At 35.1% G+C, this 14,079-nt stretch overlaps 1 protein-coding gene across 1 annotated transcript; it reads left to right on the top strand.

Annotated features, from left to right (window-relative positions):
* The first annotated feature begins 11,541 nt into the window (after positions 1 to 11,541).
* Positions 11,542 to 13,698, top strand: LOC121126037 (uncharacterized). The gene is made up of 2 exons (XM_040721327.2): positions 11,542 to 11,664; positions 11,763 to 13,698. Exon 2 carries the CDS (start codon positions 12,262 to 12,264, stop codon positions 13,390 to 13,392), a length of 1,131 nt encoding a protein of 376 aa, XP_040577261.1. The 5' UTR covers positions 11,542 to 11,664; positions 11,763 to 12,261; the 3' UTR covers positions 13,393 to 13,698.
* Positions 13,699 to 14,079: the final 381 nt, after the last annotated feature.

A 14,079-nucleotide genomic window follows, 5' to 3' on the forward strand; every position in this document is an offset into this window, starting at 1 on the left:
TATATTTCTTGTCAGTTTGTGGTGCCCACGAAAACACCTCATCGTCAACATTAATTACCTGTTGTACTACTTTTTTATTATAAGCCTCTCTATTCTTTAAAATTGTTGGACTCTAACCTTTTCTAACGCATCAGTAACTGTATTTACCAGGTCCTTAACTGATGTAGGAGCATATTGCATATTTGAATCTAATTGAACTGCAGGAACCACTTGATGTGCTCCAGTTACTAAGAAAAATGGAGAATACCCTAACCTCGGTACAATGAGGAACCTTATTTGAGCCAAGGCTCCCCCTAGGCATTTATGCCATTTATTATCAGGGATATTTTCTTGGACCATTAATGTTCTAATAGCTTGTCCAATATCCCTATTTAATCTTTCAACCGGGTTAGTATGAGGTTGATAAGCTTGAGTTTCTGCTTTAATAACTCCTAACTCATTGCACACCTGTAGCATTAATTTGGAAATAAATTGTGAACCCATGTCTGTTACTGATTTCATACTCGTTCCATACCTTGGGAAGAATTCAGTTAATAATATCTTACAAATATTTTCAACTGTAGGTTCCTTCAAGGGGAACGCTTCTGGAAATTTAGTAAATGCATCAGCGATTGTCATTAAATACTTAGGATCACTGGCATAACCGTTGTACATCGGACCCATCAAATCCATGTAAAATACCAGGAATCTTTCATTGATGGTTTAGAAGTTTGTCCCATTTTTCCAATGGTCTTTGTTTCCTTTTCTTTGCACAAACACAGACCTCGCAACCTTTTATTTCATCCTCAATATTTCTATTCATACTTGTCCAATAGAAATATTGTTTGCCTAATAATTTTGACTTTGTCATTCCAGGATGTGCTGATAAAGGATATACATGTACAGTCGCAATAACTGTACGTGTATCTTTTTCCGGTACACAAATTCTCATATTTCCATTTTCATTATCCTTCATATACAATTTACCATCAATTAAATGTAATTGATTATATATTCGAAGATAAACTTTAATTTCCCGCGACAATAATTTATTACCTTGTGCTTTAATTTCCTCAACTGTTTTGTTTTTCATTAACAAACCCTTAATATATTTTATGCAAGTATCATCACTTTGTGACCTATAAAAATCTAGTTTTATAAATTTATCTGTTGAGATATCATCAATTTCATTTTCTTTGATTTATTTTCCCTTATCTTGTACCTCAATCATCTCTTGCTCTATTACCTTGATCCTTTCTTGATCAAGTTCTTTTTTCCTGCGTCGAGTTGTTACCACAGCAACATCTGCAATGGGTTTCCCTATAGCTTTCATTAGTTTGAAATCATATTCATTGGGCTTTTTACTTTCTTCCGTTACACCTTCTTCATGGTCGGGTCTTCTACTCAAAGAATCAGCATTCTGATTTCTTTTCCCAGGCTTATACTTAATTTCGAATTCATATTCCATAAGCCTCTCCTTCCATCTGTGTAACATTCCAGTAAGCGCAACTGATTTCATGAACCATTGTAAAGGTTGATGATCAGTCCTGATTTCAAACTTTCTCCCCATTATAAAATACGTAAAATGTTCTACAAACTCGACTACAGCTAGCAATTCCTTCTGCGTTGCGGAATAATTTCTTTGTGATTGATTAAGGGACTTGCTACCGTACGCAATCGGATGTTCTTTACCATCATCCCCTATTTGCGTTAACACGGCGCTAATGGCAAAATTTGAAGCATCTGTTTCTACAATAAATTCTTTTAAAAAGTCTTGGGTATTTAATAATGGTTTTACCTGCAACCTTTTATTTAATTCATTAAATGCTTCATCTTGGCTCTTAGCCCACTGCCATTCTACATCTTTGGAGAGAAGTTTTGCAATTGGTTCAGCTATTTTAGCATATGATGCTATACATTTACGATAATAAGAGGTCTTGCCCAAGAAGGTTTGAAGATCCCTCATGTTAGCAGGAATAGGCCAATGCTGAACAGCTTCTACTAGTCTATCAGCTGGAGCAACATGTCCTCCCCCTATCTCGTGCCCTAACTAATTCGTCATAGGCGTAAACAAATCTGTTTTCGTAGCCTTTACCCTGAGATTAGCCTTCTCAGTCCTGAGCATAAATTCAGCAAATCTACATAGTGTTTGCATGAACGTACATCCTAAGATGAGATTGTCATCAAAGAATCCGAGGAGTCCTCGCAGGTCTAGTTGTGGACCATAAACTTGATGCATTAATCGTGCATATGTCCTGCACGCATTCTTGGGTCCAAAAGGCATCCGACGGAATTTATAAGTCCCAAATGGGGAAACAATTGTTAACTTGTTCTGATCCTCATTCACCTATGGTCGGTTCAATTATTCCTTCCTCAATCCATTGTTGAAGTTGTCCTTTAAAACTTTCTTTCATAGCTGGATTCATAGGTCTAACCTTCGCCTTCACCGGTTCATTTTCACTAGTATCCTATCGACTGCGCCAATTTGTAGTGTCCTTTTCTAGCAATCGTGGAAAAGGCTACTACAAAGTTTACTTATATTTTATAGTTTGGATTAATATAAGATCAATATTTGATAAGCATTTTTTCTCAGGATACAATTTAGTGGGAGTCAAATGAGAACACCGCTGTGATCAATGGGATAACTATTAAGCCTACCTTAAGTTGTTGTTTTGGAGTTTAGTGTTGATAATAAGAATCACCTAGTACGTTTGCACACTGCCTTATGTATTACTTAGTTCTTTGGAGATAATCTGGCGATTGATTCCCCTACATACATCATAACATATATTTATAGACGTTTGGGGTCTAATGGTAGTTGTTCTAGAACTTTCCAATTCACCTCATCACATGCTCCCAGCATGTGATGATTGGCCTTGATGATTACTCACCATACGCGTATCATATCCAGACACAAAACTCAGCAATAAACCTGTTAACACATCATTCATCATCAAACATAATATCAAATAACAATAGCTCATGATAGGTTAAATCTAATAAATTTATATATATAATAACAACTATCATTCACATTATCATAGATAATACATCCCGTTGGTGATACTACACTACATTGATTAAATTTGTTCACAAACTATTTTATTATTCTAAAAATGTATGAATAAATTGTTTCTCAAGTCATTCGAAATGTCATTATTGTCCGCAATATGTTCGGAACAAAAATCGGTAAATAATTCTGCACGGCCCGGTAGTCAAAAAATTGGGAATGTCTCCTTTTCAAATTTTTGTTCAAGAATGATTTTATGTTGACCCAATGTATATCTGGATCAGTTATGTATCATTCCGTGAGTAATATAATTTGAAAAAATATACAATTAGAGATATATTTACCATTACTTATAATGGAGTTGAAGTCCGTTATTTCGTTATGCAAAAACAATTGGCATTACGTTTATTTATTTCTTTCTTTTTTGTTTGTTTGTTTTTTTGAAACATCTCTTAAGTTGTACATTGTATTAACTAACAAATTAATGGTGTCTTTTTTGGTATCTTTTATTTTGACGTGCATACATCTGTAATTTTGACCTATTTCTTCTTCCCTATATATGGTTTCATCATTTTTTTATTAAAAATCTCTATAATGATTTAGATTTTTATAAAGGAATTGTGTAATTATAGATGATAATCTCTTCTCTTTACCGAGGGAACTGTTCTGTTTATTAATCACTCTAGAGAGCTTCTGATAAAAAATAATTCAAATTCTATTCATTTTAAGAAGTAGTCACTAAATTACAGAGTCATAGGCTTTTTTTTCTATTTTGTAATGGATTTTATGAGTAGTGTACAATCTAAGAAGTAAAACTATATTCAAAACTTAAAGTACAGTTTTATAATAGGTTTATTTTTATAAATTATAACATTTTAAAATAATATTTTTATTAAAAAGGAACACCATATTAAAATGATGTAAAAACAAAAAAACTTGCATTTCATCATTTGATTCATCAGGCATTTTGGAGTGTAATAATTTTAATCCTTATTTACCTTATTTCGAAAAATGAAATAATGATAGCAAAATTAACAATAATTATAAATAATATTTATAAGGAGTGAAGATAAATGTAGGCTAGATTTTTGTAAATGAAAATCGATCAGTAAGCGTAAATAATTGATTCAGCTCTGTTCTTATAATTACAAATGTTTAATTATTTTTGATTAAAATGTAATTACAATTTTAAAAATTGTAAAAAAAAAATTGTGAACGAGGGTAATCATGACAAAGATTAAACCTTTATTTTTAGCCACAAATAATATTTTTCTGATATAAGATTGTAGAATGGCCTTTTTAAAAATAACCATAATTTCTAATGAATTAAATTAGATAGAAAAAGAAAAATACTTCTTGTTCAATTTCTTCTTTTTTATTTTTAGTCTGCTTTTATATTGGCATGTTACATGTGTAAATTATATATAACACTAGTGAACAATAATTTGTCCTTTATGGTATTTTTAAACATCACAAACAAATAATTATTAATAATTTAAACGTGAAAACAATCATTACATAATCCAGTGTTATTTTTTTGCTTTTTTATTTAAGCAAGTGCAAACACGATATTTTAAGGCATTGTAAATGCATCTGTTTATGATTCTCAAATAAGAAGTAAATATGCCGGGTGATTGTTCATATAACACAATATCTGAGCTGTTTGACCCCATAATAAATTCTAAGTGGTGCAGTTGTAATACAAATGTAAAAAGAAATGGTTTTCCTTTCATTTTCATCCTTCAAAATATAATTCCCAGCTATGTATGGAGTAGGCATAGAGGTATATACCTCGAATTTGTATTCATTATCCAATTAATCATAATACGTACACATAAAATATACAACATCCTACCTCTTTCAATAATAATATAGGTGTATTTCATGTCATGTGGATTAGAATATAATCTTTACAGAAGAATATGTCATAGAAAAAATGAGTACAAATTTGATTGTTTCCAACTCTGAATGAAAAATATCTCCTTAAAAAAGCCTGATTAAATAAAAAGAAAATGAGTATTTCCTTTGAACTTCCTATTTTTCAGATCCAGATACTATGATGATATTACATTTTTCCGGTCAATTTTTAACCAAATAACTTCATCTCAACAATTATTTATAAAAGTATTTTGAAATATTTTTGAACATGATCATTATGCTTCAGGCAATGCCAAAGCAGAATATGAGGAAAATCATACTTTTAACAAATCTGTTACAAGTATAGCATCTAAAATTTTCAGCTGTAACGGCAAATAATCACATCTCTTAGGTAAATAATAAAATTCGTGACAACAAGAAAAGAATTGGATATTAATATAATAAATCAAGAAATAAACAGCTAATAAGAAGGAAGACTTTATTATCAGAGTATCTTCAATGCTCCAGGGACCCTCCAAGCTTCATCAGTGCATTCACCAAGCGTCACCGAACCGATGAAAAAGTTAAGTCCAACGTTAAAAATAACACGAAGGATCAGTATTCATTTTCTATAACACATTTTTGCCAAGAAAATGAATATTTGTAATGTAACACAGAGAAGATTTTTTTTCGAATCTCACAGGGGTCCACCACTGTTTTTTTATTTTAATTTTGATATTCCCCTCGCTCTACTTTGATACAACCCTGTTGCAGCACAGTCACATTGAAAGCAGTTGCTGTGCCAGAAAACCACGTCATTAGATGCAGAACCCGTAAGAATATCCCACCCAACGTCTGATGTGTCTCTCCCAATCCCTAGGGTTCGATTGAACCTGGGTTAAGAACCACTACTTTAGGGAGTCCATCTTTTTTACTTCCCACTTCACTAATCTCCCTCCAAATGGTAGAAATTGAGGAATATCAATCATTTTTTGATTTTTACTATTGTAGTATCACCAACTGGATGTATTATGTATGATGATGTGAACGATAGTTGTTATTGAATATATATATTTATCAGATTTAAGCTATCATGAGTTATTGTTATTTTAATATTATGTTTGGTGATAAATGATGTGTTGAGAGGTTTATTGCTGAGTTGTGTGTCTAGATATGATACGCGTATGATGAGAAATCACCAAGGCCAATCCTCACATGCTGGGAGCATGTGATGAGGTGAATTGGAGAGTTCTAGAACAACTAGCATTAGACCCCAAACGTCTATAAATATATGTTATGATGTATGTAGGGGAATCAATCGCCAGATTATCTCCGAAGAACTAAGTAATAAATAAGGCAGTGTGCAAACGTACTACGTGATTCTTATTATCAACCCTAAACTCCAAAACAACAACTTAAGGTAGGCCTAATAGTTATCCCATTGATCACAGCGGTGTTCTCATTTGACTCCCACTAAATTGTATCCTGAGAAGGAATGCTTATCAAATATTGATCTTATATTAATCCAAACTAAAAAATATAAGTAAACTTTGTAGTAGCCTTTTCCACGATTGCTAGAAAAGGACACTACAAATTGGCGCAGTCGGTAGGATGCTGTCAGTCTTGAGCAACTTTTGCTCTTGCTTTAGTTTATTTTTGTTATCGGCCGAAAATCGCAAATGTAAAGTAATGTAAAAGTAGATTTTGTAAACATCTCTCAAGATGTAAGTACGGTATAGGACCTAATATTTGAAAAGCCTCCCGAGGAGAACGGTAGTGACGTAATCTTAATGCGGTAGAGGACAGGGCAGGAAAAGTTTCTCAGTATTCCTTTAAAGTAGAATCAATGCGTAAAATCACTGTCCACCCTACAGTTTAGTGCAGTAAATTTACGGAGGGTAGTTATTAGATCTGACTGTAGATTTCTTAAAGAAATATGTAATTAGTAACCCAAAAAATAAATTTAAGTCAATGATAGAATTTAATGTCGGTTAAAAATTATTGAATTATCATGTGACTTAAGGGGAATGGGATGAGTGGGAGTATATAGACAAATTTATATATGTTATCTCTTTTGTATAATTATTTTGTGTTTATGTATTCAATTTTATATGTATATATTTATGTATGTGGGATCGAAGAATATAATCTGACATACATGTTCACTCCGTGTGGGGCATCTATAGCAGATATATATTTGGAGATGAATAATTAAATTGAAGGTTATATTATTAGAAGAACACAAGGGGGTAGAGATAATTAGTAAACTCATGTATCTATATATATTTCTTTAGACTAAGCTGGGGTGAGACGAATAGTGATACGCCCATTTGATTCAAGTTTTGATTCTGAAATAAGTTTTGATTACGCTTTGAGGTCAGGATAAATAGTAAATCGCTGTCTTGCCAAATTAAGTTTTTATAAAATTACTGACCTATTAGTTTTAACAATTTAAAGGACAGAAAATGCAGGCATCAGGCGACAATCTCAATCCATCGAGGTCACAGACCTTAACCAGGGAGCAGCTAAAATTGTATATTGGCCAACAGGTCAATAAAGCATCAAAACAATTTCAGGGGAACCAAAAGAACCCCTGAAGGCGTATGATGGTAGTACTGACTTCCATTACTGGAAAATCGGTGCTTTGTCCCAGCTGAAAGATACAGGGGTGGATGAGATTCTCATGTGTAAATGGGTGGCGGAGGCCATGTGTGGTCCTGTGGAACAGACAGTCCGGCACATAGTCATGGACACATATTTTACCTTTTACGAGAGTTTAGGGGTCCCTCTGGAGATAGTCAAGGGCGGAACACATTTAATGGAGCGGTTAGACACCTCCATTAATAGTGTTGGGGGGAAAGAAGAGGCGATGGCGGCCTTCCAAATGAGATTAAGAAGCAGTTTTTGCAGGGCCTGTTAAATAGGGTAATTGCTAAAGCTACTAGGAAAATAAATTATGACCATATGAGATGACGGCAGAAGAAGTGCTTCGACATGTAGAGCACTATGAGAGGGCGGATCAGGTCGATTATATCGACCAAAAGGTATATAAGAGGGATTGGGGACGAGCTGTGCCAAGTAAAGCACCCAATGTAAATGCCCCAAAGCCCCATTACGCCATGGTTGAACCCATGGAGGTAGATGCAATAAGTCTTCCACGCAAGGAGACCATTGCTTGATCCACCCTCAGGGTCGTCCCAAAATGAAGGATTGCTTCATAGTAAAGAAGTATAAAAGGGAGGAAGAAGAAAGACAGGGCGCTACTGTGGCACCGAGGTTTAAACAGAAACCAAAGTGTTTTATCTGTCAAAAGGAGGGGCATATTAAAAGAAATTGCCCCTTGGCTAAAAATAAGCCGGGAAACTCCTAAGGGGGAGAACCCCCCTTAGGTATTATTTCCCAAAGCGACGCCATCGCGCACAGCACAAATACCAAAGGGGATATGACGCATCCAAAAGACTTTGGGGAAGAAACTACAATGAGCAAATTTGCTGAATCGAGTTTAGCAAGCTTAAATCTGCCAGTTAGTCAGCCAATTTGGTTCCAGGCCAAGTTGGGAGGTATGCAGTTTCAGGGATTAGCAGACACTGGAAACCGGGCACTCGATCTTATTGACGAGGCATTATGGAGGAGGTCAAATACTTGCAAGGACCTGAAAAAGGCAGACATTGTAGTGGGTTCAGTAGGGGATAATAGGTTAGATATTATTGGTATTCCTACTGAACCGGTTGTAATCATGGTGGAAAATTTAGAAGAACCATGGAAGATAAACCCCTAGTAGTTCGTGGGCTAGGGGTGCCATTTATACTATCACTGAAAACTATGAGACAGCTGTCCATATCATTAGAATTAGGTGAGGATATCATTGCTGGGGTTGGGACTAGCGGGACAGAAATTCGGTTAACAGAATATCTGGGTTCTGACGAGGCAATGGAACTTGTCTCCACTTTAATGTTAATTGACTGTGAAGAAGTTGCTGAGGTAATTATTACTGAGAAGACGGTAATTCCCGTAGAGAAGACAGTAATAATTGAGGCTACAACCAAAGGGTACAAGGTAATTGATGACGGCACATCAAATATTGTATGGTTTACAGCAACTGAAGAAGATTGGAAAATAAATCTTGAGTCACAATTAACAGAAGTGAGGATGACGAGGCAGGGCGATAGTCGAGTAAAATTAGTCATTTCGACTGTTGAAGAAGAACCCCGGCGGATAGCTCCAGGAAGAAAAATAGGAACAATCCGACGATTGAAGCGTTTACACCAACTCATGAAAATTTGTTAGCTTCAATGGAGATGGAGAAAATCTGCCCTCCATATGAAGAACTTGAAAAATTAGACCCTAATATTAATTATTCACTAGTACTAGATAAATTGTTCCAATATATTGGAAAACCTATTAAAAGAGTAGCTAGTGAGGCGGAGAAAATTAAAAAAGGAAATTAATATTATGTTTGGGGGGAGAGTTCGACAGAATGATTATCTGAGCGGTAATGAACGGGCACTAGTAGAAGAGTTATTATATAGATTTTATGGTATATTATCAAAAGACTTCTCCAATGTAGGCTGCACAGAAATATTAGAGTTTGCGGTGGATACTAGTGAAAATGAACCGGTGAAGGCGAAAGTTAGAACTATGAATCCAGATGTGAAAGAAAGTTTTAAAGGACAACTTCAACAATGGATTGAGGAAGGAATAATTGACTGATAGACTAGTAGAAGCTGTTCAGCATTGGCCTATTCCTGCTAACAAGAAAGGATCAAGGTAATAGAGCAAGAGATGATTGAGGTACCAGATAAGGGAAAAGAAATCAATGAAAATGAAATTGATGATATCTCAACAGATAAATTTGTAAAACTAGATTTTTATAGGTCACAAAGTGATGATCCTTGCACGAAATATATTAAGGGTTTGTTAATGAAAAACAAAACGGTTGAGGAAATTAAAGCACAAGGTAATAAATTATTGTCGCTGGAAATTAAAGCTTATCTTAGAATATATAATCAATTACATTTAATTGATGGTAAATTGTATATGAAGGATAAGGAAAATGGAAATATGAGAATTTGTGTACCGGAAAAAGATATTCGTACAGTTATTGCGACTGTACATGTACATCCTTTATCAGCGCATCCTGGAATGACAAAGTCAAAATTATTAGCTAAACAATATTTCTATTGGACAAATATAGATAGAAATATTGAGGATGAAATAAAAGGTTGCGAGGTCTGTGTTTGTGCAAAGGAAAGGAGACAAAGACCATTGGAAAAAATGGGACAAACTTCTACAGCCATCAATGAAAGATTCCTTGTATTTTACATGGATTTGATGGGTCCGATGTACAACGGTTATGCCAGTGATCCTAAGTATTTAATGACAATCACTGATGCATGTACTAAATTTCCAGAAGCGTTCCCCTTGAAGGAACCTACAGTTGAAAATATTTGTAAGATATTATTAACTGAATTCTTCCCAAGGTATGGAACGGGTATGAAATTAGTAACAGACAGGGGTTCACAATTTATTTCCAAATTAATGCGACAGGTGTGCGATGAGTTAGGAGTCATTAAAGCAGAAACTCAAGCTTATCAACCTCATACTAACCCGGTTGAAAGATTAAATAGGGATATTGGACAAGCTATTAGAACATTAATGGTCCAAGAAAATATCCCTGATAATAAATGGCATAAATGCCTAGGGGAGCCTTGGCTCAAATAAGGTTCCTAATTGTACCGAGGTTAGGGTATTCTCCATTTTTCTTAGTAACTGGAGCACATCCAGTGGTTCCTGCAGTTCAATTAGATTCAAATATGCAAAATGCTCCTACATCAGTTAATGAACTGGTAAATACAGTTACTGATGCGTTAGAAAAAGTTAGAGTCCAACAATTTGAAAGTCATTTAAAGAATAGAGAGGCTTATAATAAAAAAGTAGTCCAACAGGTAATTAATGTTGACGATGAGGTGTTTTTGTGGGCACCACAAACTGACAAGAATCGTAAATTGGCTACTTATCAAAACGGACCATTTAAGGTTCTAAAGGTAATAAACGACAGAATGGTTGAGATTAGAACAAACAAGGGTCCTAAAAAAGTAGCTAAGGACAGACTACGGGTAATATCGGGAAAATATATTTCTAAAGAATTGATTCCCTTTAATACACCTCTCTATAGAACAGAAAGAAATAGACCTTCAGACTCTAGACTAACGGAAGAGAACGAAAGTAATAATTTAGATCGAGTAATTCAATTTTCATATCCTGATTCTCCTGAAATTCAAACAATTCCTAAGATTTCTACATCCATAAGTAATAAAGATATAGAAGATCTTCCAAAAAAAAGGGATGATGAGGAGGAGAATGGAAAACAAGAGGATAAAAATGAAAATGGTAATATGGATGAACTCGAGGAGGCATATATGAGTGAAGCAGGAGCGGAAGAAATAAGAAAAGAAGTAAAGAATATGGAAGAATCGCCCAATAAGATGCAAGGATCTGTTGAGAAGAAGAATAAAAACGAAAAGCAACGCCTGAATATAAACAGAAGTCAAAGAAATTATTAAGTGCCGCCTTTGATGAACTAGCTGCGTTGCTAGATGGGAAAACACGCCCTAAGTCATATAAAAGGAAACCAGTCAGCCCCCACGCACAAGGTAAAAAGGAATCGCGTATAGAGTCAAGTGAAGAGAGTGAGCTGGACTATAGTGAAGAAGAGGAACAGACTGAAAGAGAACTAGAAGATACAATTAATATATCTTCTACAGATATTCCACAGGAGAAAGAGGGCGAGGAAAATAGTTTTCCTTAAAAAGGAATAAGTAATAAATATTTAATTGTGATTTGAACTTAAAAAAAGAAAATAATTAAATATGAAGTTACTTATTTTATTATTATCACTTACTTTTTGTGTTTGAAGTTCTTCAAGTTAATTCAGAAAGTGAAATTAATGGAAAGGAAGAACTCGTCAATTCTATTCGAGGAAATGGGTAGAGTGGGAACTTCAGTACAATTGATAGAGGTCAGGACGGAATTACCAATGGTTAAAATCAACAGAAGAATTGAAAACGTCCTGGGGAGTATGCATGCTACAATTAAGTATATGAACATTGTGCGTATTCCCAAGTCATTGACGAATGCTCTACAACAAAGAATAGAATATATCCGCACACACATGAATGAAGTAATGATGTTATGTGGGTATAAGAATGACGGAAAAACGAAAAGGCAAGTGATAGTGGGCCTCGGAGTATTGGGAGGCTGGATGCTTAAGGGCAAAGTTCTTCTCAAGTGATGATCACTCAAGGTATGAATCAGAGATATTGGATACCTTGGCACAGCAAGAAGAAGAACTAAGGGCAATCCGTGGAGCAATAAGAAACTTAGCCACAAAGTATGATATCCTTAAGAATGTCACAATGATGCTTCACAATCAGCTACAAGAAGTAGAAAGGGTTGAAACAATGATAATGGTGTTGACAACAATCTCAGAACAGATCAACAAATGGATCAGGGGAATACAGGCTGGTATGACCGGGAGATTAACACCAGACTTGTTATCAATCAATGATGTGGGGAAGATCTTGGATATGGTAAAAGAAAGGAATCATGATGGATCAATCAGTCCAGTTGAAAGTGAGAGTATTGGGAATTTTTACTCTCTGCCTGTGCAACTGGAAAGAACGGCAAACGGATTAGATGTGGCGGTTCGATTACCCTTATATTACAAAGATAATCTATACGAGTTATATAAGTATAGGGAACTCCCGATGACAATAGAAGAAGGAGTTCGGATGTCATATCGATCACCAATAGGAAAATATTTAGTGATTGATGACATAAAGGGTATTTATAAGGAAATTGAAACAGATGAATTAGTGGATTGTATTCATATTGAAGATATTCGTCTGTGTCCACATTTAAGGTTGTTCAGAATTGGACAAAATGGTTGTTTGCCTGCATTGATTCATGGTAACTTTAAATTGGCTAAGGGATTATGTGACATAATGTTACATAAATCGGATGACGTGTTTGTGTCGCAAATCAACGATGGAAAAATATTCGTGGATGTGCAGAAGACACAAATGATCAAAGCGTCATGTACAAGTGGTTCTGGTAGGACAACAAAACGTCGAGAAGCACTTGGGTCCGGACAATGGATGATCACATTGCGGAATGATTGCAATGTGAGGATTGGTGATTACTTGATTGGAGAAAGACCAGTGACAAGTAAGATCAAGGTGAGGGTCGTGGAAATGATGATTCTGGATGAGGTGGAAGATGTTATTGCGGATTTAAACCTCCATGAAAGCTGGGTTTATGGTAATGGGCAATCAAGCCTCAAGGACAAGCTAGAATTATTGACGGAACCTCAGAAAGCAATATCTATAGACAAGTTGAGGATAATGGCAAGAACTGCCAGGGTTGAAGAGAATCGTTTTTGGATTTACGGTATAGTGGTTATTGAAACCTTATTAATCATTATATTTTCAGGATTCTTTGTGACGTTGCTTTGTAAGGTACGAGCTAGAAGAGCTGTACAGGAGTGAGTTAAATCCTGAAGGGTCGTATATCGGGAAAGAAATTGTTATTTTAATATTATGTTTGGTGATAAGTGATGTGTTGAGAGGTTTATTGCTGAGTTGTGTGTCTGGATATGATACGTGTATGATGAGAAATCACCAAGGCCAATCCTCACATGCTGGGAGCATGTGATGAGGTGAATTGGAGAGTTCTAGAACAACTAGGATTAGACCCCAAACGTCTATAAATATATGTTATGATGTATGTAGGGGAATCAATCGCCAGATTATCTCCTAAGAACTAAGTAATAAATAAGGCAGTGTGCAAACGTACTACGTGATTCTTATGATCAACCCTCAACTCCAAAACAACAACTTAAGGTAGGCCTAATAGTTATCCCATTGATCACAGCGGTGTTCTCATTTGACTCCCACTAAATTGTATCCTGAGAAGGAATGTTTTTCAAATATTGATCTTATATTAATCCAAACTAAAAAATATAAGTAAACTTTGTATTAGCCTTTTCCACGATTGCTAGAAAAGGACACTACACTATTATATTCATCGATCCAACCGGTTAATTCAGAACTTTTGTTGCGAATTCCCCTTCATTCTCTTCACGTCCCGTTGTTTGATAATAAGTCTTCATCTCTTCACCTCAACAATCAGACGTTGTTATGACCTCTTCTGTGTTTGTGATCCTGGCTACATTG

Source organism: Lepeophtheirus salmonis, chromosome 11 (assembly GCF_016086655.4).
Source record: "Lepeophtheirus salmonis chromosome 11, UVic_Lsal_1.4, whole genome shotgun sequence".
Taxonomy (NCBI): Eukaryota; Metazoa; Arthropoda; class Copepoda; order Siphonostomatoida; family Caligidae; genus Lepeophtheirus; species Lepeophtheirus salmonis.

Excerpts from the sequence above, each read along its gene's own strand:
- LOC121126037 (XM_040721327.2), top strand. The coding sequence starts at position 12,262 with ATGATGCTTCACAATCAGCTACAAGAAGTAGAAAGGGTTGAAACAATG.